This window comes from Siphateles boraxobius, unplaced genomic scaffold (assembly GCF_051911475.1).
Source record: "Siphateles boraxobius isolate OS27281-9 unplaced genomic scaffold, OSU_SipBor_1 86, whole genome shotgun sequence".
Lineage (NCBI taxonomy): Eukaryota > Metazoa > Chordata > Actinopteri > Cypriniformes > Leuciscidae > Siphateles > Siphateles boraxobius.
Window position 1 is genome coordinate 2,457,371 of NW_027509215.1, and position 24,239 is coordinate 2,481,609.

General features: G+C 38.1%; 2 protein-coding genes across 4 annotated transcripts in view; both read left to right on the plus strand.

The window, feature by feature from the left end:
* Positions 1-1,329: 1,329 nt before the first annotated feature.
* nlrb5 (NOD-like receptor family B, member 5) overlaps positions 1,330-24,239 on the plus strand; it is a 40,147-nt gene continuing 17,237 nt past the window's right edge. Inside the window, exons 1-9 of one of the 3 annotated variants that reach the window (XM_077222368.1) lie at positions 1,351-1,747; positions 6,481-6,518; positions 6,670-6,733; positions 16,319-16,356; positions 16,508-16,571; positions 18,631-18,668; positions 18,820-18,883; positions 21,971-22,020; positions 22,166-22,211. The gene's annotated coding sequence lies outside the window, so the exon portion shown is untranslated. Of the gene's footprint in view, positions 1,748-6,480; positions 6,519-6,669; positions 6,734-16,318; positions 16,357-16,507; positions 16,572-18,630; positions 18,669-18,819; positions 18,884-21,941; positions 22,021-22,165; positions 22,212-24,239 lie in introns of all 3 variants that reach the window. The other 2 variants (XM_077222366.1, XM_077222367.1) reach the window with 2 other exon arrangements.
* On the plus strand, positions 9,226-13,599 carry LOC143731438 (E3 SUMO-protein ligase ZBED1-like). Its single transcript, XM_077222384.1, has 2 exons — positions 9,226-11,662; positions 11,952-13,599. Exons 1-2 carry the CDS (start codon positions 10,834-10,836, stop codon positions 12,974-12,976), a joined length of 1,854 nt encoding a protein of 617 aa, XP_077078499.1. The 5' UTR covers positions 9,226-10,833; the 3' UTR covers positions 12,977-13,599.

The window sequence follows — 24,239 nt, forward strand, 5'->3', positions numbered from 1 at the left end:
TGCTGTGAATGTTTTTGTTTAAATAATTCCAAGGATATCAAGTAGATTGATTATTATTTTAACGTTATTACATTGCATTTCTACGTTTATTTGATTGCTTTTTTATTCTAATGTGAGTGATGTACCGTTTTTACACACTTATTTCATTAAAAGGGGAAAAGTCTGTCCATCTTCATTTCTGAAAACGTGTAAAATTTGAGACCTCAGCTCGGTCACATTCATATTTCACTAATGTTAATTACATAACTTGCAGTTCAGAAAGAAGTTAGAACTACCACTTGAGGGGCAGCAAACACTGGGACATGTCATTATGTACAGTAATAGTACGATTTGATTTCGATTAAAAATAAGCTAAAAAAAATAGCTTAAAATAAGCTAAAAAATAAACTGTGAAATAAAATCAAGCCATTAAACATAAATATCTTCCACCATGTATTTTTCCTCTTCCACAGTCGGTGATGCAGGGAGTCTTGTGATTGGTTGACAAGCTAGCCAATCAGAATTTAGCAGCTGGGTTGTGTTGAGCAAGCCAGCTGTCTGCGCTTAGAGAGCGCACGGCTGGTATGAAAGATGAAAGGAGCAAGAAAGTGAAACTTTGCACATGCGAAAGAGAACGTCTGCGCACATCCAAATACTTATTTTAAATGCAAAATTGATTTTCGTTCGCTCGAAATATTTTCTTATCTGCGAGATGAACATTTCTCCGCAAAACTCAGTTCACGCGCGTGCGAAATGCCCTTTGCGCGCTCAAAATGTGATCTTGCGCGCGCAGAATTGTGACCGAAATCTAATCCCATAATAATGCTACTGTAAAAGTTGCGGTAGCGAAATGAAATCTTAAGTCTGTGTTCAACTCTAAATTGTAAGGAATTTATATCTTTGATTTCATAGTAACACTTTACAATAAGGTTAATTTATTTATTATTCATGTATTTACATGAACTAAAATTTTTAGTGTAAACATTTTGTACACATTTTTTACTGTATTTGTTAATTAGGAAAATGTTATAATTATCAAACTAAACGGAGTAGCCAACTCAAAACCATGATCAAAACCCAATTTTGCTTATTTTAATACGGTCTTTAAAATCTATTTAGAATCTGTAATTTAAAGTTTTAAAAATAAATAAAATCGAAAAGCCCAAATGAATTTAACATGTTTGTGGTGCCCTTTATTTTCAATTTTCATTTTTTTGTTGCTTATTTTAATTTAAATTATTGTTGTGTTTCAATTTATACTTACAGAATGGGAAAATGTGTAAAAGAAATGGACGACGCACCTTTTTTATTTATTTTTTTATGGACGACGCCCCTAGTTTCCTGTACAGAACCTCTAGATGTTGCGCATGCGCGGTCAACACAAAATAATACCCGAGAACATTCAACTCGGTGTTCTCGAATAAAGATTTGTTCAAAATAATAATGTTACTCCGCACAGACCGATCACTACATGAATACTATCGGAGCAATAGGCCTAAGCAGCGGATCATATCAGCGGACCTGTATCATATTTTTGATAAACTTGGGATAGAAAACCAAAAGAAGTTTAAAAGCAAATTGTGCGATAGGAAGAAAAACCCGCACGTCGAAATAATTACAATCGACAAAGTTATAGACCCTGCAGATCTCGCCGAATTAATGGTGAAAACTTTCACATTGAAGGACGCGGTTCCTGTAACACTCGAAATATTAGAGGCTATTGGCTGTAATCAACTGGCAAATGAGCTCAGAAAACGCACACGAGACGGTAAGTAAAACTATTGTAAATGATAAATGCGAAACTAAATTTAGAAGGAATACTGTAACGTTAGATGTTTTGTTTCAGATTAGACAAAAAGATCCCTAGGCTATTACAGACACTTTCTATCTGACTAACTTTAGTTATTTCAGGATTTTTCTGAAATTCGTATTACAGAACCAAATCTCAAATTGATTTAGTTTTCTAATCCTATTTTACAAAATCTCATCTTCTCTGTAGTTATGAAATCCTAAACCGCTGCATCGAGTTTAACTGCAGAACGTAATGACAGTCTGAGGACAACACCGCCCAAGCTTAACCGTCTCATGCATAGACTGTAAAAAAAGAGGTCTCATGCATGTCGAGACCAGCAGTTGGTAGATATACGCCCCTGGCAGTTTTACGCCCCTGTTGTTCCTGATGCGTCCAGTAGGGGCACAGCGACAGGAATTCAGTTATGTTAGTAAATAATCTTTTTTTTTTTTTATTAATAAATGTATGTATTTTGTATTGCATGAAAGGAAACAAGACATTAAAAGTGAGAAAGAGAAAAAAAATAACAAGGGGGACATCAAAAGAGATTGATATGCTACACAAATCAATACAATTTTACATTTTGTCAATATAAAAAAATAAAGGTTCTTTACAGCAGACTCAATGATATTATTTATTTTAGAAACCTTTGAGTTTAAAGGTTTTGATATTTTCTTAAAAGAAGAAAAAAGGGACTTTATATCAGAGGAGAATATTCTTAAATCAGGATCATTGAATGGTTCTGTCTATATGAAGATGAATCTTGCCCAGGATTTTTATCGTTAGGATGAAAATCTGACAAAAAATGATAGATTCTGTCATTTGTATGTTAAATAATCTGCTAAAGTTATTGTTGTTTAGCAATGATGCAACATTTATTATTTATAAACGATTAGCTTGGTAGGTAGATATCAATTCATTTCTATATCAATGGATGGGTCTATAATTTATTTCGAGAGACAAAAAGTTCTTGACGGTCAGGTTTATGTTCTATCTGGCTTAAACAAAGCTAACCACGTGTAGGTTTAGCTGCCCCCAGTCTTTTCTCACTTTAAAATTCATTTTCTTTTGTTGCCTGTCTTTAGCTTGCGTGAAGATGGCCTCTTCTGTTAAGACCCTGTTTACTCCTTGCATTAAACACACTCCACATGGTTTCTGGAGCAACGTTACAGTAGATATTGGAAATATATGAACTTGTTTTTTTACAGTCTATGGTGTGAACACACAAAAGACACATTTATAATATGCATAAATATGTATACATGTAAATCTCTCTCTAAGTAAAGAGTTGAACTGCACACTCACTCAAATATTTTGATTATTTCCAATATCATTTCTTAAAATAGCTTACTGGTCTGGACTAAAATGTAGGGTATGTGCACTTAATGTGTGTTTTTTCATACTCCGTCTTTACCAAATTCTTTTTAACTTGCATTTCATAAAGGTGTTTGCTTTAGCTATAAGAAAATGAAAATCTCTCTCTAAACTTATAAACACCCATCTTTTTTTTTACGACTTACAAAATAAACAACTTACCGAGACATACATGGACATGGTTTTAATGTCATTTTCAATTTTCTCTGCACAGTCCATAATTGGTGGCCAAAAGAAATCAAAGTGGCATGACACTTTTTTTTACTATTGTTCCACCACCAACAAGTGCTTGTGCCATTGTACTTTGAAGATCAGGAGCAAATTGATGCAATCCACACACACCGGACATCAATTCTACAAACACACACACACACACACACACACACACACACACACTAAAATCACCATGGATGTCCTTTTAAAAAAATAGTTAAAGAAGAGGGGCAAACCATAGGGGAGTCATCAAAATTCATACATGGTGTTAAAAAAAAATGTGAACAAACAATATTGTGTCTTTCTTTTAAATGGCCCTTGGAATTTTAGAAAAGGGATAAATTGTGTTTCATAAAATTCTGTGCAGGACACTGTTCTGTAGCTGTATGACGACCAATAGAGAATTGTACTAGCTAATCAAGGATCCATATGATTACACGGTACTGTATGTCTAATGGGCTAAATTTGGTTAATATCTAAATATAACTATAAATTCACAACAACATATTTCACTCAGTCTTCCATATAAACGAAGAAAAGGCCTATAACTGCAGTAGGTCATATACTTGTCATAACATAGTTGATCCAATTGTGTAGCCTATTTTAAATTTTAAATTCACAAAAACACATAGTCTTCTGTATGCTGAGCGAAGAGAGTGAAGCCCAACTGAATAGCTACAGAAATTTTAATGCGTGCAGATCTACACTGTAAAGTTTATATTTAAATGAACAAAAAAACAAAAAAATTGTCTATGGACGGGTTATTAATGTGTAAGAGTCGATTTAATTATGTTATTTCGCAGTATATCCCCCTATTGGACGCATCAGGAACAACAGGAGCAGGTTTGTGAGTGTGCATGCGTGCGCAATAGAATCTGTCTGCAGCCTGCAGGACTTCAAGTAAACATTTTACAATATGATTGGGGGGTAAATTGTTATTTCTTGTTGCAGGGCAGTGATAAAAAAACAAGTTATTTAAATAAAATAAGAACAATTTCCAATCATCCTGTTAAAAGGTTTACACCCACTGGCTCTTAATGGGTTGTGTTGCCTTGAGCATCAGTGAATGTTTACAGCTTTTGATCATCCAGGTAACAACTCACACTATTAAGAATCATGCACATGTAAACTTTTGATCTGGATCTTTTGTGTAAATTCAGTTATTATTATGTTGTGTGGTCTATATATTTACGAACATCATGTGACTTGAACTGGACATATATTTAAATTTCCTTTTAAATTACTTTTGGTGCAATAAACAATCGTACGTAGTTTCTTTTTATTTAAGTCAAAGACAGTATTTAAAAAACGTAAATGCATTTTATTTAGTATTTAATACAATTTCATTAGAAATCAAAGCAAATCATTCTGAATTTGCAAAAGAAAAATAAGTTGAAAAATAATTTTTTAGCCAAAAACCTATGAATCATAATTCGAATCAAGTGTGACCAACCAACACTACAAAATAATGCTGTTTTCGAAATGCCTCCTAACGAATCAACATCATAATGTGATGTTGATTCAACACGGCCATTGATTCAATGCTAAAATTAGCAAAAAGAATCAATGGCAATGTTGTTGAATCAATTTTACAATGTGATGTTAGTTCAACATCATGTTTGCACCCTCAGTTAATGCTGACATTTTAATGTAAAAAAAAAAATTACACTGCCATGTTGATTTTAAATCACTATTGTTGAAACATTGAAAATAACTTAAATGTTGTCATATTGCTGCACCGTTACAAAGAGAAAACCACTTAAAAATAAAAAACGCATTAATTAAGCATTAAGTCAAGTCAGGTCATCCTCATTTATATAGCGCTTTTAACAATGTAGATTGTTTCAAAGCAGCTTTACAGAGATAAACATATAATTTAAGGTAACACATATTGGTTTGGTTTTATAGTGGTTCTTGAAAAATGTTTTTTCCAGCTAAAGTTAGTTTTGATTGATTCACTTCCGTCTAAATGATCATTTTTTATTAAATTAGGGGCCGCTAAGACAACACCGTTCTCTCTAAACAGACTTTAAACGTGAACCTGTGATAGACGCTGATGGCGTTCACATGCGCATTAAGAATTGATTCTATAGTTATGTGCGTTTGAATATATGTGCGCAGGTTTGTAATTCCTTACAAACCATGCCTAAACAAACTACTTGTCTTGTCTATAAATTTTGATGCAGAATTTTATTTTATCGTATTACTTTGAGTAGGTACGCGAACCGAAAAATTCCACAACGCTTTATCTGCAGAGTGGTATAGGGATCCTCCATAGGGAGAGGCTAGTTGGCACTTCAGCACTGCATTGTCATCGGGTCCAGGCGAAAGTCCTTCGTCAGATCTGGAAACGGCCTGGATCCGGCAGGCTGCGGGAAAACCTCGGGATAAACAAAGACACAAATTAGCGTAGATGCCATTCTTCTTATGATGCAACGAGTACATCAGGATTTAAGGGAAGTGTTCCCAGTTCCGGTTCACCTAATCTAAGCAGCCTAATATTGAATTATAGGAGTCTATAGAGTGTTATGTGAATGCTAGGTCAAAGAGATGTGTTTTTAATCTAGCTTTGAACTGACAGACTGTGTCTGCTTCCCGGACAATGTTAGGAAGATTGTTCCAAAGTTTTGGTGCTAAATAGGAAAAGGATCTACGGCCAGCAGTCGATTTAGATATTCTAGGTATTATCAACTGGCCGGAGTTTTGAGATGGCAATAGACGTGAAGGACTATAATGCGTTAACAGCTCGCTCAAGTACTGGGGAGCTAAACCATTTAGTGCTTTTTAAGTAATCAGCAATATTTTAAAATTTATACGATATTTAATAGGGAGCCAATGCAGTGTTGACAGGAAAAGAGACATTGATTAGACTACTGAGGGCACATGCAAAACTAAAATTCCAATCAATTTTTAAACAACGATGGACATTTATCCACCCATGTGTGCCGGCTTTCATCAAATTTCTGATCCAACATACTTTAAACATTGAAAGTCAGTCTCGACCAAGATAATATTTTGGATAAAAACAATAAAAAGCATTGTATCAATGTTACCTTGCTATCTGGGATTGTGCTTTACATTATTCCAGCTGTCACAAGATCTAACTAGTTCTTTTCACGCAGGGCCAGACAGATGGGTGGAATTTCAGTCATCTGCTCCTGTAAGTAATGAGGAATTTCCTTTAATGTTTGTTTGTTATAATGAGATCGTGGTGAACTATAAAGGACTTTTGATTTTCAACTAATGTTGTGTGCATCTGTTCACTCCATGTTAATGAACTGCTTAACACTCATCATTCTCTCCTTATTAAGCGGCCCACTTACTCAATGGTTGGGGAGGATGATTGGACTGAAAGACACCCGATGAGACAACAAGGTAGGCTTATACTCTGGGTGTTTAATATGAGAGCTCTACTTTGATCGCTCTTGAAATAAATCACAAACTGAATAACTCTGAACACTATTAGAGTTTAGATCCATTATTTAAAAGCTGATACATTAATCAGTGGTTTTTGAAACGGGTGTAATTTGAATCTTGACGGAGCAGTTCTCACATTGATGGTCATATTTATTTAGAGCTACTGAATCAGAAGTTATAATTTGGGTTTAGTAATTCAATGCAACAAAATACTGTAACTTCAGCTTGGTTTAAAAGCATTGTCTGTTCTCTTACGAGAGTATCTCTCGTACTGCGTAATATCTTACGCTATGGGGAAAACCTCTTTTCCACGAGATATTGAAGCTAAAATTATCCTTAATTTTGAATTAATGTAAAACGCTGTGCAGCAGTATGCAGATATAGTCAGGACGGCTCGCGTGCCTATTGGCTGCCCTGCGGCAACAGCATTAGCCTATCGAGAGAGGCGCTGCGTGACACCATCCTATGGGGGCATTTCGCGCCCATTTTGTCACGTCCCGCCAGAAAAGGCGCAATCTCGCCCTATAAATATAGCTCGATAAGGCTGGTACACTGATTTTCATCTCTTCAGCGAAGCATCACGCATCGCTGGATCCGGAGTGAGAAGCAACGCCGTCTGAGGACAAGCACACAGCGGGACGAGCCTTTGTGTCTGAAGTCGCTGGCACCGCCGCCTTTAGCCGCCGTACCTGCTACGCTTTCCGGCGTTATATCCTTTCAATTACTGTGTGTGTGTGTTCGCCGCTGCGACACACATTTTTTCACTGTCTCTCTCTCTGCTAAAAGAGCTGCGTCTTTTTCAAGCTGCAAAGATCCTGCGACTCCTGCCGAGCCACACTCAGCGACGGGGACCGTCATGTCATCTGCGTTTCCTGCCTGGGTGAGGATCATGCGGCTCTCGCTCTCGTCGACGGCGGATGCCCTCACTGTGAGCTACTGCCTATGGTGACTCTGAGGACTCGCCTGGCATCCTTCTCAGAGCCTGCACTTCAGCCCGCCGTAGCGCCGCGTCGTAAAAAGCGCCGTGCCCAGCGTGGCCCCGAGCCTTCTCCTGCCCGCCAAAGCTCGCCGGTTCGCCCGCCAGCTTCGCCGGCATCGCTCGAGTCCCTCCCCGACGGACAGCAGCCGCCGTCCGCCGCCGAAACAACCGAGGTCTGTTCTCTCCTGGCATCAGATAGCGAGGAATGCGACGTTTTCACCGAAACGTTTCGCTCGTCCAGTTCCATGCAATGTGACTGTTCCAGCGTATTTAGCAGTCAACAAGCCGGTCCATTTACCCGCTTGCCTGCACAGAAAAGCCGTTTTTACGGCTAACCAGATAAATCCAATAAAGAGTGTATTTTCTGGTGTTCCGGCCACTGCCGACGGTGTTATGAGTGTTGTAAGAATGCCCACGTCTCAGTGCCCATTCCCACACGCAGACACAGCCCATCACAATACAGGGCTAGCACAAATAAAATCGACTCATGTCGATTGTGCAATAAATGTAGTGTACGTGCACACAATACAGTGCCCAAAAACACTACACGAAACATGTCCCACGGCTTCTGTAAAAACGAAACCAACACATATTCAATCGGCGCGAGCCGACAGTGTTCTCACTGCAGTGAGTGTGCCCGCTATCCCGCGCCCACATTCCCGCACAGACACGGGGCTCGTCCCGCTCACCTTCTCTCCACAACCTGTCAGAGAGTAGCCGAGCGCGGTCGGGCTGCCCGCTGTGATCAGCGCACCCCCCGCCTCGCACACTGCAAACACAGTGTCTATTTCTCAGCACACCGGAGCTCTCCGGCCGCCGCTATGCCGCAGCCAGAGCCCAGATTTCATTCTACCTCTAGCTATTCGCGCAGATGCGTGGGCAAAGCTTCCCGGGGTATCAAAATGGGTGCTGAACACTATAAAAAGAGGCTATTCGCTGCAGTTCACTCGACGCCCCCGCCTTTGCGCGGCGCGAGTCGAAACGACTGTAAAAAACGAAGTATCTCATCTACTTCGAGCCGAGATAGCGAAACTACTGAGCAAAGGGGCTATAGAACCTTTATCTCAGGCTCAGAGCGACGGGGGTCTATACAGCAGGTATTTTCTGGTACCAAAAAAAGACAGGGGTCTCAGACCCATTCTAGATCTGCGACGGCTGAACAAAACGCTCATGAAGCGCCAGTTCAGAATGATTACAACCAGGAAAATCCTCGCGCAAGTTCGCCAGGAGGACTGGTTCATGTCAATAGATCTGAAAGACGCCTATTTTCAAATACAAATAGCGTCACGTCACAGGCATTTCTTGAGATTCGCCTTCGAGGGCCAGGCATACCAATACAAAGTCCTGCCGTTCGGCCTGTCCCTGGCACCCCGTACATTTACGAAGTGCATGGACGCGGCTCTCGCACCCCTGAGACTTCAGGGCATGCGAGTTTTGAACTACTTGGACGATTGGCTGATTCTAGCTCGATCACAATCAGAGCTCATAGAACATAGGGCCACATTACTCGAGCATCTCGAGAATCTGGGTCTCTCAGTCAATTGGGCGAAGAGCTCGCTGTCTCCCAGGCAGAAAATTTATTTTCTGGGAACAGTGGTGGACTCGCTATGGCAGCGCGTCTGTCGCCAGAGCGCGAACGGGACATTCAGCGCGCCGTGAAATCCTTTCGCCGCGGCTCGATTGTCCAGCTCAAAAGGTTCCATAAAATGCTGGGCCTCATGGCCTCAGCAGCTTCAGTGCTCCAGCTGGGTCTGCTTCGCATGCGCCCACTGCAGCTGTGGCTGAAAGCGCGAGTTCCGCCCGGGGCATGGACCGCTGGTCTGATTCGCCTCCGGGTCGATCTGAAATGCGTCTCAGCTTTGGAACCTTGGCAGAAAACCGACTGGTATCAGTCTGGTGTGAGTCTGGGGACTCCCTCGAGTGTGACGGTGGTGTCCACGGACGCCTCCACCTCGGGATGGGGAGCGCTGCTCGAGAGCAGACCGTTCTTTGGCCAGTGGTCAGAACGGGAAAAGCTCCTACAGATAAACTGCTGGAAATGATGGCAGTCGACAACGCGCTACGGCGCTTCTGTCCCCAGATAAAGGGCCACCACGTCTTGGTCCGGTCGGACAACATGTCAGTGGTGGCATACATAAATCGCTAGGGCGGCATCAAGTCCCGAAACCTTTACAGGCTAACGGAACGCCTCCTGGTCTGGGCTCAGAATACCTGCTTTTGCTGAAAGCGGCGCATGTGCCTGGTCGCCTGAATCTGGGACCAGACAGACTGTCCAGAAACAATGTCCCAGCAGGGGAATGGTCGCTGCACCCGCAGACGATCCAACTACTGTGGGAGACATTCGGCAGAGCGCAGGTGGACCTGTTCGCGTCTCACGAGAACGCTCACTGTCTGAAATATTTCTCCAAGAGCAAGGACGCGCTGGCCCATGCTTGGCCCCGCTGTCCCCTCTATGCTTTTCCCCCCGTCTCACTCCTGCCTCAAGTGCTGGAGCGAATCAGGGAAAACGGATGCCCAGTGCTGCTTGTGGCTCCGCCCTGGACAAACCAGACGTGGTTTCCGGTCCTGATGCGGCTGACCAGCACTGCCCCGTGGCCAATACCGCTGAGGAAAGACCTCCTCTCTCAGGCCAAGGGCTCGATTTGGCATCCTCGCCCGCAACTATGGTCCCTACACGCATGGGCCATCAACGGGTACCCGCTAACCTCCCGGAGTAGTGTTAAACACGATCATGCAGGCGAGGGCCTCGCCGCCTACATTTATAAGGTTTTATAACCTAGAGATTCTCGCCTTACAAGCCAAGCTTCTGTCGGTTAGGGCTGAACGATATTCTGTGTAGGCATCGACATCGCGATGTGCGCATGCGCGATAGTCACATCGTCGGAACATGCGATGTGAAGAATGGTAGCACCCGGACGTATTAAGAGAACGGTAGCACACAGTAAACACGAGTTTGTTGTATGGCTTGTTGCTGGGGTGACATGCACGTTCCGCGTGCCTGCACAGTGATTGGTTCGCTGTGCTGCTGGTCACCGGCACCGCTCACAGCCAACATTCTCCGGCAATCCTGTAGCTAAAAATGAGCGACGAAGAGAATCCGCCGCAAGCAAAGGATGATTTCGTACCAAAAAGAAAGTCAAAATCAGCTATTTGGGACTATTTCGGCTACAAAAAGGAGGATGTTGACCAAAAACAGGTAATTTGCCTGGAGTGTTATAAAGTTGTGGCCACAAAACATGGAAACACCACCAATTTGTCTGATCACTTAAAACGGCACCACAAAGCTCTTTACGACGAATACAAAGTCAAATCTGGATGTGAACCAAAACAAAAAACTATTTGCGATGCTTTTGCCAGTGTGACACCTTACCAGAAAGGCTCTCAACGACATAAAGAAATAACAGACGCAATAACGTTTCATATCGCTAAAGATATGTTGCCATTAAACACCGTCGCCAAAGAAGGATTTAAGAAAATGATCCGAACGCTTGACAGGAGGTATGTTATACCATCCCGCACACATTTTTCCCAAGTTGCGATAAAAGAGCTGTATGAAAAATGCAAATCTAAGATTGAAGCAGAGCTGCTGTCACACGTGGAATATTATGCAGCTACAACAGACTTGTGGTCCAGCAGGACAACGGAGCCCTACATAAGTCTGACGGTCCATTTCCTCACAGAGGACTTTGAGATAAAAAGTCGCTGTTTGCAGACGGCATTTTTCCCGGAGAGTCATACAGCCGAGAATATCGGAGAGGCCCTGAGAGAAGCGGTGGCGGCTTGGGGCTTAGATGAGACACGTCAAGTCTGTATAACAACAGACAATGCAGCGAACATGGTGAGAGCTGCCGCTCTGAACAAGTGGACCAGGCTACAGTGCTTCGGCCACAGACTGCATCTTGCAGTTGGTGAGTAATGACCATGATCCTTATCCTAAATATACATTTTTACTCAGCTGTTTTACTTAATAACCTGTCTTGAACCTGACAAAAACTTGTAAAATTAATGTGTTGCATGTGTGTAGAGCTTTAAAACGTAAGAAAAAAAATACAGAAACTAAACATTTAATTTTAAACAACAACTTATTTAATCAGTGGCAAAAAAAATAATAATTATGACCACATTTATTGTTAAAAAATAAAATCGTGTGCTTCAATAATTAAAGTTCGCAATGTTTTGTTTGTTTTCTCCGCTTAGAAAATGCAGTGAAAAACGATGGTCGCATTGATCGTGCTGTAGGAGTCTGCAAGAAGCTGGTGAGCCACTTCTCTCACAGCTGGAAGGCCAGAGATGCCCTTTCAAAAGTCCAGAAGGAACTCAATCTACCATCACATTGTCTTATCTCAGAATGCCAAACAAGATGGGGTTCCAGACAGATGATGATCAGCAGGATATTAGAGCAGCAGCAGGCTTTAACTCAGGTCCTGTCTGCAGACAAGAAGGTGCGGCATCTAATTCCAACCTGGCAAGATATAGATGTCCTAGAATCTGTAAGCAAGTCACTGGTCCCAATGCTGGATTTCACTGATGCACTTTCAGGGGATGAATATGTCAGTGTGTCCTTTGTAAAGCCAGTTCTTCAGCTCTTCAACACTTCACTACTGGAAATGCAAGAGGAAGACACAGACCTGACCAAGAACATAAAGAAGAAGATACTGGACTACCTCAACGAGAAATACGAAGATGATGATACTCAGAAGCTGCTAGATATGGCATCTTTTTTGGACCCCCGGTTCAAGATGGACTTCATCAGTGCAGACAAGAAGACCCAAGTTAAGGCCAGAGTGGCATCACAGATGATGGAATGCCAGGAGAAATCAAGCTGCAGCACTGACGTGGAGCCTAGTGCCAGTGCCAGTGCCAGTGCACCCCAGGCAAAGAAAGCAAAGAAGTCCTTGGGAAGCTTCTTTAAACAGAGTGAAACTGTAGCAAAGGGTGATTCCTCTCTGAGCCTAAAGGATGCTGTGGAAGCAGAGTTAAACACCTACATGCTAACACCTCCAATAGACAAAGAGGAGGATCCACTTGCATGGTGGAAAGTACACAAACTAAGCTTTCCTCGACTCGCCAGACTTGCCCGCAAATACTTGTGTATTCCTGCGACAAGCTCGCCGTCAGAGAGACTTTTCAGTACTAGTGGCAACATCATCACTTGCCAACGAACCTGTCTCAAGCCTGCAAAGGTTGATAGACTTGTGTTCTTAGCTAAAAACCTTGAGTAAGCAAAGCATACAGAATACATAAGCATGCATCATGCTAAAGAATACTCAGTTTAGGAGAAGTTTTATTTCATTTTGTTTATTTCATATATTTAGCCATTATGATGATGACCAACACTGTTTTACTTTGGCACTTTTGCTAAGAAAAGTTGACTTAAAAAAGATTGTGAACCAAAATGCTTAAGTTGTTTTATAAAAAAATATTTATTTTAAGTTATATTTTTTTGAACCAATCAGGGGGTTGGTGTAAAGCTGCTGTTTAAATGTGTTCTGCTTTTCTGTTTACAATATGTTCTAATACTCTTTTTAGAAGATTTAATACAAAATGTATTAAAGTTTTATTTCATTTTGTTTATTTCATATATTTAGCCATTATGATGATGACCAACACTGTTTTACTTTGGCACTTTGGCTAAGAAAAGTTGACTTAAAAACAAAAGATTGTGAACCAAAATGCTTATAAGTTGTTTTATAAAAAAAATATATATATTTTCAGTTATATTTTTGTAAACCAATCAGAGGGTTGGTGGTGTAAAGCTGCTTTTTTATTTAAAAATCTGTTCTGCTTTTCTGTTTACAGAAATATGTTCTAATTTTGGAATAAAACATAAGTGACCTTTTTGTCAGCTTGCTTATTAGTGAATTTATTGATATCATTGGAATGGTAATTATTGACTTTAGCCTGGATTGTTGGCTCGCAATATCGCAATATATATCGTTGGGAAAAAAATATCGCAATGTAATTTTTTTCCAATATCGTGCAGCCCTACTGTCGGTATAGAATTCAGTGCTATCTGCCCCGCTGTGCCGGCCCAGATTCTGAGTTTTGCTTATGTATCGCTCACTGAGCGATAAAACGGCTCTGTGGGTGTTGAATAACCCGTACTATTACCCAGTTCAGACTGAACACGTTCACCCTGCCTGTGTCAAACACTATTAACATAACTAGCTCCTATAGGATGCTATTTCATGGGGAATGATGCTTGCAGCCTCTCTTCTCCGACTCTCTGTGAGTCTATGGTGATTATGCACTACATGAGCCCCGGGCTACTGCCCTTGGGACCTTGGTGTCGGATCCCAGTACGCACGGCGTTTTGCATTGTGTTCCCCATAGCGTAAGATATTACGAAGTACGAGAGATACTCTCGTAAGAGAACGTACTCGGTTACTAACGTAACCTCGGTTCTCTCTAGAGAGGGAACGAGTACTGCGTATCTTGCCGTGCATACACAGCTCTGGTTCGCTTCGGCGATGAAAACCAGTGTACCAGCCTTATCGAACTATATTTATAGGGCGAGATTGCGCCTTTTCTGGCGGGACGTGACGAAATGGGCGCGAAATGCCCCCATAGGATGGTGTCACGCAGCGCCTCTCTCGATAGGCTGCTGCTGTTGCCGCTGGGCAGTCAATAGGCACGCGAGCCGTCCTGACTATATCTGCATACTGCTGCACAGCGTTTTACATTAATTCAAAATTAAGGATAATTTTTAGCTTCAATATCTCGTGGAAAAGAGGTTTTCCCCATAGCGTAAGATATTACGCAGTACTCGTTCCCTCTCTAGAGAGATCCGAGGTTACGTTAGTAACCGAGTACGTTCTTTTGTCTATATAGTGCTGTTAAACCAGACTTTTCATCTCAGGGTGTCTGTATTATGTGATTATTCTCCATTTAATGTATCATTTTGTATTCTGAGACTAAAGAATGTTTGAAAACTTTTAATTTTTTTAACCTATTTTAGTAAAATATGAAATTGTTTTGCTCAGTTAAATTACATGTTGTTTTTTATTTAGCACTGCAACAAATACGTTTTATTATAACAGATGTTTACATATAGTCCACAAGATATTATAATATCTGCATTTACACAAATCAAACAGTTCAAAAGTTTGCATACACTTAATTGATTCTCAGTATGGTGTCATTACCTAGATGATCCATGACTGTTTTTATGATCTGTTTTTATGATAAGTCCCACGTTTGTCCTGAGCAGTTCTGTTCTTCAGAAATATCCTCCAGGTCCAGCACATTCTTTGGGTTTCCAGCATCTTATTCATATTTAAACCCCTTTTCCAACAGTGACTGTAAGATTTTTGAGATCCATCTTTTCACACTGAGGGACTCTTCTTACACAACTATTACAAATGGTGAAAACATTTACTGGTGCTCCAGAAGAAAACACAATGCATTCAAATTCAGGGGGTGTAAACATTTTACAAAATGATTGAGGTGTAAATTGTTCCTTCTTGTTGCAGGGCATTGCTAAAATAAAACGTTCTTTTAAATAAAATAAGAACAATTTCCAATCATCCTTTTAAAAGGTTTACACCCACTGGCTCTTAATGGGTTGTGTTGCCTTGAGCATCAGTGAATGTTTACAGCTTTTGATCATCCAGGTAACAACTCACACTATTAAGAATCATGCACATGTAAACTTTTGATCTGGATCTTTTGTGTAAATTCAGTTATTATTATGTCGTGTGGTCTATATGTTAACAAACATCATGTGACTTGAACTGGACATATATTTAAAGTTTCTCTCAAATTTCTTTTGGTGCAATAAACAATCGTATATAGTTTATTTTTCCTTAAGTCAAAGAAAGTATTAAAAAAACTTAAATGCATTTTATTTAGTACTTAATACAATTTCATTAGAAATCAAAGCAAATCATTCTGAATTTGCAAAAAGAAATTTTTTTTTTTGTTGTTGTTTCCAAAAACATATGAATCATAATTCGAATCAAGTGTGACCAACCAACACTACAAAATAATGCTGTTTTCGAAATGCCTCCTAACGAATCAACATCATAATGTGATGTTAATTCAACACGGCCATTGATTTAATGCTAAAATTAGCAAAAAGAATCAATGGCAATGTTGTTGAATCAATTTTACAATGTGATGTTAGTTCAACATCATGTTTGCACCCTCAGTTAATGCTGACATTTTAATGTAAAAAAAAATTTACACTGCCATGTTGATTTTAAATCACTATTGTTGAAACATTGAAAATAACTTAAATGTTGTCATATTGCTGCACCATTACAAAGAGAAAACCACTTAAAAATAAAAAACGCATTAATTAAGCATTAATTAGACTACTGAGGGCACATGCAAAACTAAAATTCCAATCAGTTTTCCAACAACGATGGCATTTATCCACCCATGTGTGCTGTCGGCTTTCATCAAATTTCTGATCCAACATACTTTAAACATTGAAAGTCAGTCTCGACCAAGATAATATTTTGGATAAAAACTCAGCATTGTATCAATGTTACCCTGCTATCTGGGATTATACTTTACATTATTCCAGCTGTCACAAGATCTAACTAGTTCTTTTCAAGCAGGGCCAGACGGAAGGGTGGAATTTCACTCATCTGCTCCTGTAAGTGATGAGGAATTTCCTATAATGTGTGTTTGTTATAATGAGACCGTGGTGAACTATAAAGGACTTTTGATTTTCAACTAATGTTGTGTGCATCTGTTTACTCCATATTAATGAACTGCTTAACACTCATCATTCTCTCCTTATTAAGCGGCCCACTTACTCAATGGTTGGGGAGGATGATTGGACTGAAAGATACCCGATGGAACTCCAAGGTAGGCTTATACTCTGGGTGTTTAATATGAGAGCTCTACTTTGATCGCTCTTAAAAAAAACACAAACTGAATAACTCGGAACACTATAAGAGTTTAGATCCATAATTTAAAGGCTGATACATTAATCAGTGGTGATATAGTAAAAGGTTTTATTTTTTTGAAACGGGTGTAATTTGAATCTTGACGGAGCAGTTCTCACATTGATGGTCATATTTATTTAGAGCTTCTGAACCAGAAGTTATAATTTGGGTTTAGTAATTCAATGCCATAAAATACTGTAACTTCAGCTTGGTTTAAAAGCATTGTCTGTTCTTTTGTCTATATAGTGCTGTTAAACCAGACTTTTAATCTCAGGGTGACTGTATTATGTGATTATTCTCCATTTAATGTATCATTTTGTATTCTGGGACTAAAGAATTTTTGAAAACGTTTATTTTTTTTAAACTGTTCTAGTAAAATATGAAATTGTTTTGCTCAGTTAAATTACATGTTGTTTTTTATTTAGCACTGCAACAAATATGTTTTATTATAACAGATGTTTACATATAGTCCACAAGATATTATAATATCTGCATTTACACAAATGAAGCAGTTCAAAAGTTTGCATACACTTAATTGATTCTCAGTATGGTGTCATTACCTAGATGATCCATGACTGTTTTTATGATCTGTTTTTATGATAAGTCCCACGTTTGTCCTGAGCAGTTCTGTTCTTCAGAAATATCCTCCAGGTCCAGCACATTCTTTGGGTTTCCAGCATCTTATTCATATTTAAACCCCTTTTCCAACAGTGACTATAAGATTTTTGAGATCCATCTTTTCACACTGAGGGACTCTTCTTACACAACTATTACAAATCGTGAAAACATTTACTGGTGCTCCAGAAGAAAACACAATGCATTCAAATTCAGGGGGTGTAAACATTTTACAAAATGATTGAGGTGTAAATTGTTCCTTCTTGTTGCAGGGCATTGCTAAAATAAAACGTTCTTTTAAATAAAATAAGAACAATTTCCAATCATCCTTTTAAAAGGTTTACACCCACTGGCTCTTAATGGGTTGTGTTGCCTTGAGCATCAGTGAATGTTTACAGCTTTTGATCATCCAGGTAACAACTCACACTATTAAGAATCATGCACATGTAAACTTTTGATCTGGATCTTTTGTGTAAATTCAGTTATTATTATGTCGTGTGGTCTATATGTTAACAAACATCATGTGACTTGAACTGGACATATATTTAAAGTTTCTCTCAAATTTCTTTTGGTGCAATAAACAATCGTATATAGTTTATTTTTCCTTAAGTCAAAGAAAGTATTAAAAAAACTTAAATGCATTTTATTTAGTACTTAATACAATTTCATTAGAAATCAAAGCAAATCATTCTGAATTTGCAAAAAGAAATTTTTTTTTTTTTTGTTGTTTCCAAAAACATATGAATCATAATTCGAATCAAGTGTGACCAACCAACACTACAAAATAATGCTGTTTTCGAAATGCCTCCTAACGAATCAACATCATAATGTGATGTTGATTCAACACGGCCATTGATTTAATGCTAAAATTAGCAAAAAGAATCAATGGCAATGTTGTTGAATCAATTTTACAATGTGATGTTAGTTCAACATCATGTTTGCACCCTCAGTTAATGCTGACATTTTAATGTAAAAAAAAATTTACACTGCCATGTTGATTTTAAATCACTATTGTTGAAACATTGAAAATAACTTAAATGTTGTCATATTGCTGCACCATTACAAAGAGAAAACCACTTAAAAATAAAAAACGCATTAATTAAGCATTAATTAGACTACTGAGGGCACATGCAAAACTAAAATTCCAATCAGTTTTCCAACAACGATGGCATTTATCCACCCATGTGTGCTGTCGGCTTTCATCAAATTTCTGATCCAACATACTTTAAACATTGAAAGTCAGTCTCGACCAAGATAATATTTTGGATAAAAACTCAGCATTGTATCAATGTTACCTTGCTATCTGGGATTGTGCTTTACATTATTCCAGCTGTCACAAGATCTAACTAGTTCTTTTCAAGCAGGGCCAGACGGAAGGGTGGAATTTCAGTCATCTGCTCCTGTAAGTGATGAGGAATTTCCTATAATGTGTGTTTGTTATAATGAGACCGTGGTGAACTATAAAGGACTTTTGATTTTCAACTAATGTTGTGTGCATCTGTTTACTCCATATTAATGAACTGCTTAACACTCATCATTCTCTCCTTATTAAGCGGCCCACTTACTCAATGGTTGGGGAGGATGATTGGACTGAAAGATACCCGATGGAACTCCAAGGTAGGCTTATACTCTGGGTGTTTAATATGAGAGCTCTACTTTGATCGCTCTTAAAAAAAACACAAACTGAATAACTCGGAACACTATAAGAGTTTAGATCCATAATTTAAAGGCTGATACATTAATCAGTGGTGATATAGTAAAAGGTTTTATTTTTTTGAAACGGGTGTAATTTGAATCTTGACGGAGCAGTTCTCACATTGATGGTCATATTTATTTAGAGCTTCTGAACCAGAAGTTATAATTTGGGTTTAGTAATTCAATGCCATAAAATACTGTAACTTCAGCTTGGTTTAAAAGCATTGTCTGTTCTTTTGTCTATATAGTGCTGTTAAACCAGACTTTTAATCTCAGGGTGACTGTATTATGTGATTATTCTCCATTTAATGTATCATTTTGTATTCTGGGACTAAAGAATTTTTGAAAACGTTTATTTTTTTTAAACTGTTCTAGTAAAATATGAAATTGTTTTGCTCAGTTAAATTACATGTTGTTTTTTATTTAGCACTGCAACAAATATGTTTTATTATAACAGATGTTTACATATAGTCCACAAGATATTATAATATCTGCATTTACACAAATGAAGCAGTTCAAAAGTTTGCATACACTTAATTGATTCTCAGTATGGTGTCATTACCTAGATGATCCATGACTGTTTTTATGATCTGTTTTTATGATAAGTCCCACGTTTGTCCATCCGGAGCAGTTCTGTTCTTCAGAAATATCCTCCAGGTCCAGCACATTCTTTGGGTTTCCAGCATCTTATTCATATTTAAACCCCTTTTCCAACAGTGACTATAAGATTTTTGAGATCCATCTTTTCACACTGAGGGACTCTTCTTACACAACTATTACAAATGGTGAAAACATTTACTGGTGCTCCAGAAGAAAACACAATGCATTCAAATTCAGGGGGTGTAAACATTTTAAAAGATGATTGGGGTGTAAATTGTTCCTTCTTGTTGCAGGGCAGGGCTAAAATAACAAGTTATTTAAATAAAATAAGAACAATTTCCAATCATCCTGTTAAAAGGTTTACACCCACTGGCTCTTAATGGGTTGTGTTGCCTTGAGCATCAGTGAATGTTTACAGCTTTTGATCATCCAGGTAACGACACACACTATTAAGAATCAAGCACATGTAAACTTTTGAACTGGATCTTTTGTGTAAATTCAGTTATTATTATATTGTGTGGTCTATATGTTTACGAACATCATGTGACTTGAACTGGACATATATTTAAAGTTTCTCTCAAATTACTTTTGGTGGAATAAACAATCCTATATAGTTTATTTTTCTTTTAAGTCAAAGAAAGTATTTAAAAAACGTAAATGCATTTTATTTAGTATTTAATACAATTTCATTAGAAATTAAAGCAAATCATTCTGAATTTCAAAAAGAAAAACAAGTAAAAAATATTATTTTTTTGCCAAAAACCTATGAATCATAATTCAAATCAAGTGTGACCAACCAACACTACAAAATAATGCTGTTTTCGAAATGCCTCCTAACGAATCAACATCATAATGTGATGTTAATTCAACACGGCCATTGATTTAATGCTAAAATTAGCAAAAAGAATCAATGGCAATGTTGTTGAATCAATTTTACAATGTGATGTTAGTTCAACATCATGTTTGCACCCTCAGTTAATGCTGACATTTTAATGTAAAAAAAAAATTACACTGCCATGTTGATTTTAAATCACTATTGTTGAAACATTGAAAATAACTTAAATTTTGTCATATTGCTGCACCATTACAAAGAGAAAACCACTTAAAATAAAAAACGCATTAATTAAGCATTAAGTCAAGTCAGGTCATCCTCATTTATATAGCGCTTTTAACAATGTAGATTGTTTCAAAGCTGGTTTTATAGTGTTTCTTGAAAAATGTTTTTTCCAGCTAAAGTTAGTTTTGATTGATTCACTTCCGTCTAAATGATCATTTGTTATTAAATTAGGGGCCGCTAAGACAACACCGTTCTCTCTAAACAGACTTTAAACGTGAACCTGTGATAGACGCTGATGGCGTTCACATGCGCATTAAGAATTGATTCTATAGTTATGTGCGTTTGAATATATGTGCGCAGGTTTGTAATTCCTTACAAACCATGCCTAAACAAACTACTTGTCTTGTCTATAAATTTTGATGCAGAATTTTATTTTATCGTATTACTTTGGGTAGGTACGCGAACCGAAAAATTCCACAACGCTTTGCAGAGTGGTATAGGGATCCTCCATAGGGAGAGGCTAGTTGGCACTTCAGCACTGCATTGTCATCGGGTCCAGGCGAAAGTCCTTCGTCAGATCTGGAAACGGCCTGGATCCGGCAGGCTGCGGGAAAACCTCGGGATAAACAAAGACACTAAAATTAGCGTAGATGCCATTCTTCTTATGATGCAACGAGTACATCAGGATTTAAGGGAAGTGTTCCCAGTTCCGGCTGACCTAATCTAAGCAGCCTAATATTGAATTATAGGAGTCTATAGAGTGTTATGTGAATGCTAGGTCAAAGAGATGTGTTTTTAGTCTAGCTTTGAACTGACAGACTGTGTCTGCTTCCCGGACAATGTTAGGAAGATTGTTCCAAAGTTTTGGTGCTAAATAGGAAAAGGATCTACGGCCAGCAGTCGATTTAGATATTCTAGGTATTATCAACTGGCCGGAGTTTTGAGATCGCAATAGACGTGAAGGTCTATAATGTGTTAACAGCTCGCTCAAGTACTGGGGAGCTAAACCATTTAGTGCTTTGTAAGTAATCAGCAATATTTTAAAATTTATACGATATTTAATAGGGAGCCAATGCAGTGTTGACAGGAAAAGAGACATTGATTAGACTACTGAGGGCACATGCAAAACTAAAATTCCAATCAATTTTTAAACAACGATGGACATTTATCCACCCATGTGTGCTGTCGGCTTTCATCAAATTTCTGATCCAACATACTTTAAACATTGAAAGTCAGTCTCGACCAAGATAATATTTTGGATGAAAACTCAGCATTGTATCAATGTTACCTTGCTATCTGGGATTGTGCTTTACATTATTCCAGCTGTCACAAGATCTAACTAGTTCTTTTAGGCGCAGGGCCAGACAGAAGGGTGGGACCCTCGTGGAACTCAGTTGTTTCTGTAAGTAATGAGGAATTTCCTATAATGTTTGTTTGTTATAATGAGATCGTGGTGAACTCTGAAGGACTTTTGATTTTCAACTAATGTTGTGTGCATCTGTTTACTCCATGTTAATGAACTGCTTAACACTCATCATTCTTTTGAGGTTGAGGTGGATGATTGGACTGAAATATACCCGATGGAACTCCAAGGTAGGCTTATACTCTGGGTGTTTAATATGAGAGCTCTAATTTGATCACTCTTGAAATAAATCACAAACTGAATAACAGGAAACACTATAAGAGTTTAGATCCATAATTTAAAAGCTGATACATTAATTAGTGGTGATATAGTAAAAGGTTTTATTTTTTTGAACAGGTGTAATTTGAATCTTGACGGAGCAGTTCTCACATTGATGGTCATATTTATTTAGAGCTTCTGAACCAGAAGTTATAATTTGGGTTTAGTAATTCAATGCAACAAAAACTGTAACTTCAGCTTGGTTTAAAAAAATTGTCTGTTCTTTTGTCTATATAGTGCTGTTAAACCAGACTTTTCATCTCAGGGTGACTGTATTATGTGATTATTCTCCATTTAATGTATCATTTTATATTGTGGGACTAAAGAATTTTTGAAAACGTTTAATTTCTAGTAAAATATGAAATTGTTTTGCTCAGTTAAATTACGTTGTTTTTTATTTAGCACTGCAACAAATATGTTTTATTATAACAGATGTTTACATAGTCCACAAGATATTATAATATCTGCATTCACACAAATGAAGCAGTTCAAAAGTTTGCATACACTTAATTGATTCTCAGTATGGTGTCATTACCTAGATGATCCATGACTGTTTTTATGATCTGTTTTTATGATAAGTCCCACGTTTGTCCATCCGGAGCAGTTCTGTTCTTCAGAAATATCCTCCAGGTCCAGCACATTCTTTGGGTTTCCAGCATCTTATTCATATTTAAACCCCTTTTCCAACAGTGACTGTAAGATTTTTGAGATCCATCTTTTCACACTGAGGGACTCTTCTTACACAACTATTACAAATGGTGAAAACATTTACTGGTGCTCCAGAAGAAAACACAATGCATTCAAATTCAGGGGGTGTAAACATTTTAAAAGATGATTGGGGTGTAAATTGTTCCTTCTTGTTGCAGGGCAGGGCTAAAATAACAAGTTATTTAAATAAAATAAGAACAATTTCCAATCATCCTGTTAAAAGGTTTACACCCACTGGCTCTTAATGGGTTGTGTTGCCTTGAGCATCAGTGAATGTTTACAGCTTTTGATCATCCAGGTAACAACTCACACTATTAAGAATCATGCACATGTAAACTTTTGATCTGGATCTTTTGTGTAAATTCAGTTATTATTATATTGTGTGGTCTATATGTTTACGAACATCATGTGACTTGAACTGGACATATATTTAAAGTTTCTCTCAAATTACTTTTGGTGGAATAAACAATCCTATATAGTTTATTTTTCTTTTAAGTCAAAGAAAGTATTTAAAAAACGTAAATGCATTTTATTTAGTATTTAATACAATTTCATTAGAAATTAAAGCAAATCATTCTGAATTTCAAAAAGAAAAACAAGTAAAAAATATTATTTTTTTGCCAAAAACCTATGAATCATAATTCAAATCAAGTGTGACCAACCAACACTACAAAATAATGCTGTTTTCGAAATGCCTCCTAACGAATCAACATCATAATGTGATGTTAATTCAACACGGCCATTGATTTAATGCTAAAATTAGCAAAAAGAATCAATGGCAATGTTGTTGAATCAATTTTACAATGTGATGTTAGTTCAACATCATGTTTGCACCCTCAGTTAATGCTGACATTTTAATGTAAAAAAAAATTTACACTGCCATGTTGATTTTAAATCACTATTGTTGAAACATTGAAAATAACTTAAATGTTGTCATATTGCTGCACCATTACAAAGAGAAAACCACTTAAAAATAAAAAACGCATTAATTAAGCATTAATTAGACTACTGAGGGCACATGCAAAACTAAAATTCCAATCAGTTTTCCAACAACGATGGCATTTATCCACCCATGTGTGCTGTCGGCTTTCATCAAATTTCTGATCCAACATACTTTAAACATTGAAAGTCAGTCTCGACCAAGATAATATTTTGGATAAAAACTCAGCATTGTATCAATGTTACCTTGCTATCTGGGATTGTGCTTTACATTATTCCAGCTGTCACAAGAT

Coding starts and splice junctions, on each gene's coding strand:
- LOC143731438 (XM_077222384.1), top strand. CDS start 10,834: ATGAGCGACGAAGAGAATCCGCCGCAAGCAAAGGATGATTTCGTACCA. Junction 11,663..11,951: donor CAGACTGCATCTTGCAGTTG/GTGAGTAATGAC, acceptor TTCTCCGCTTAG/AAAATGCAGTGAAAAACGAT.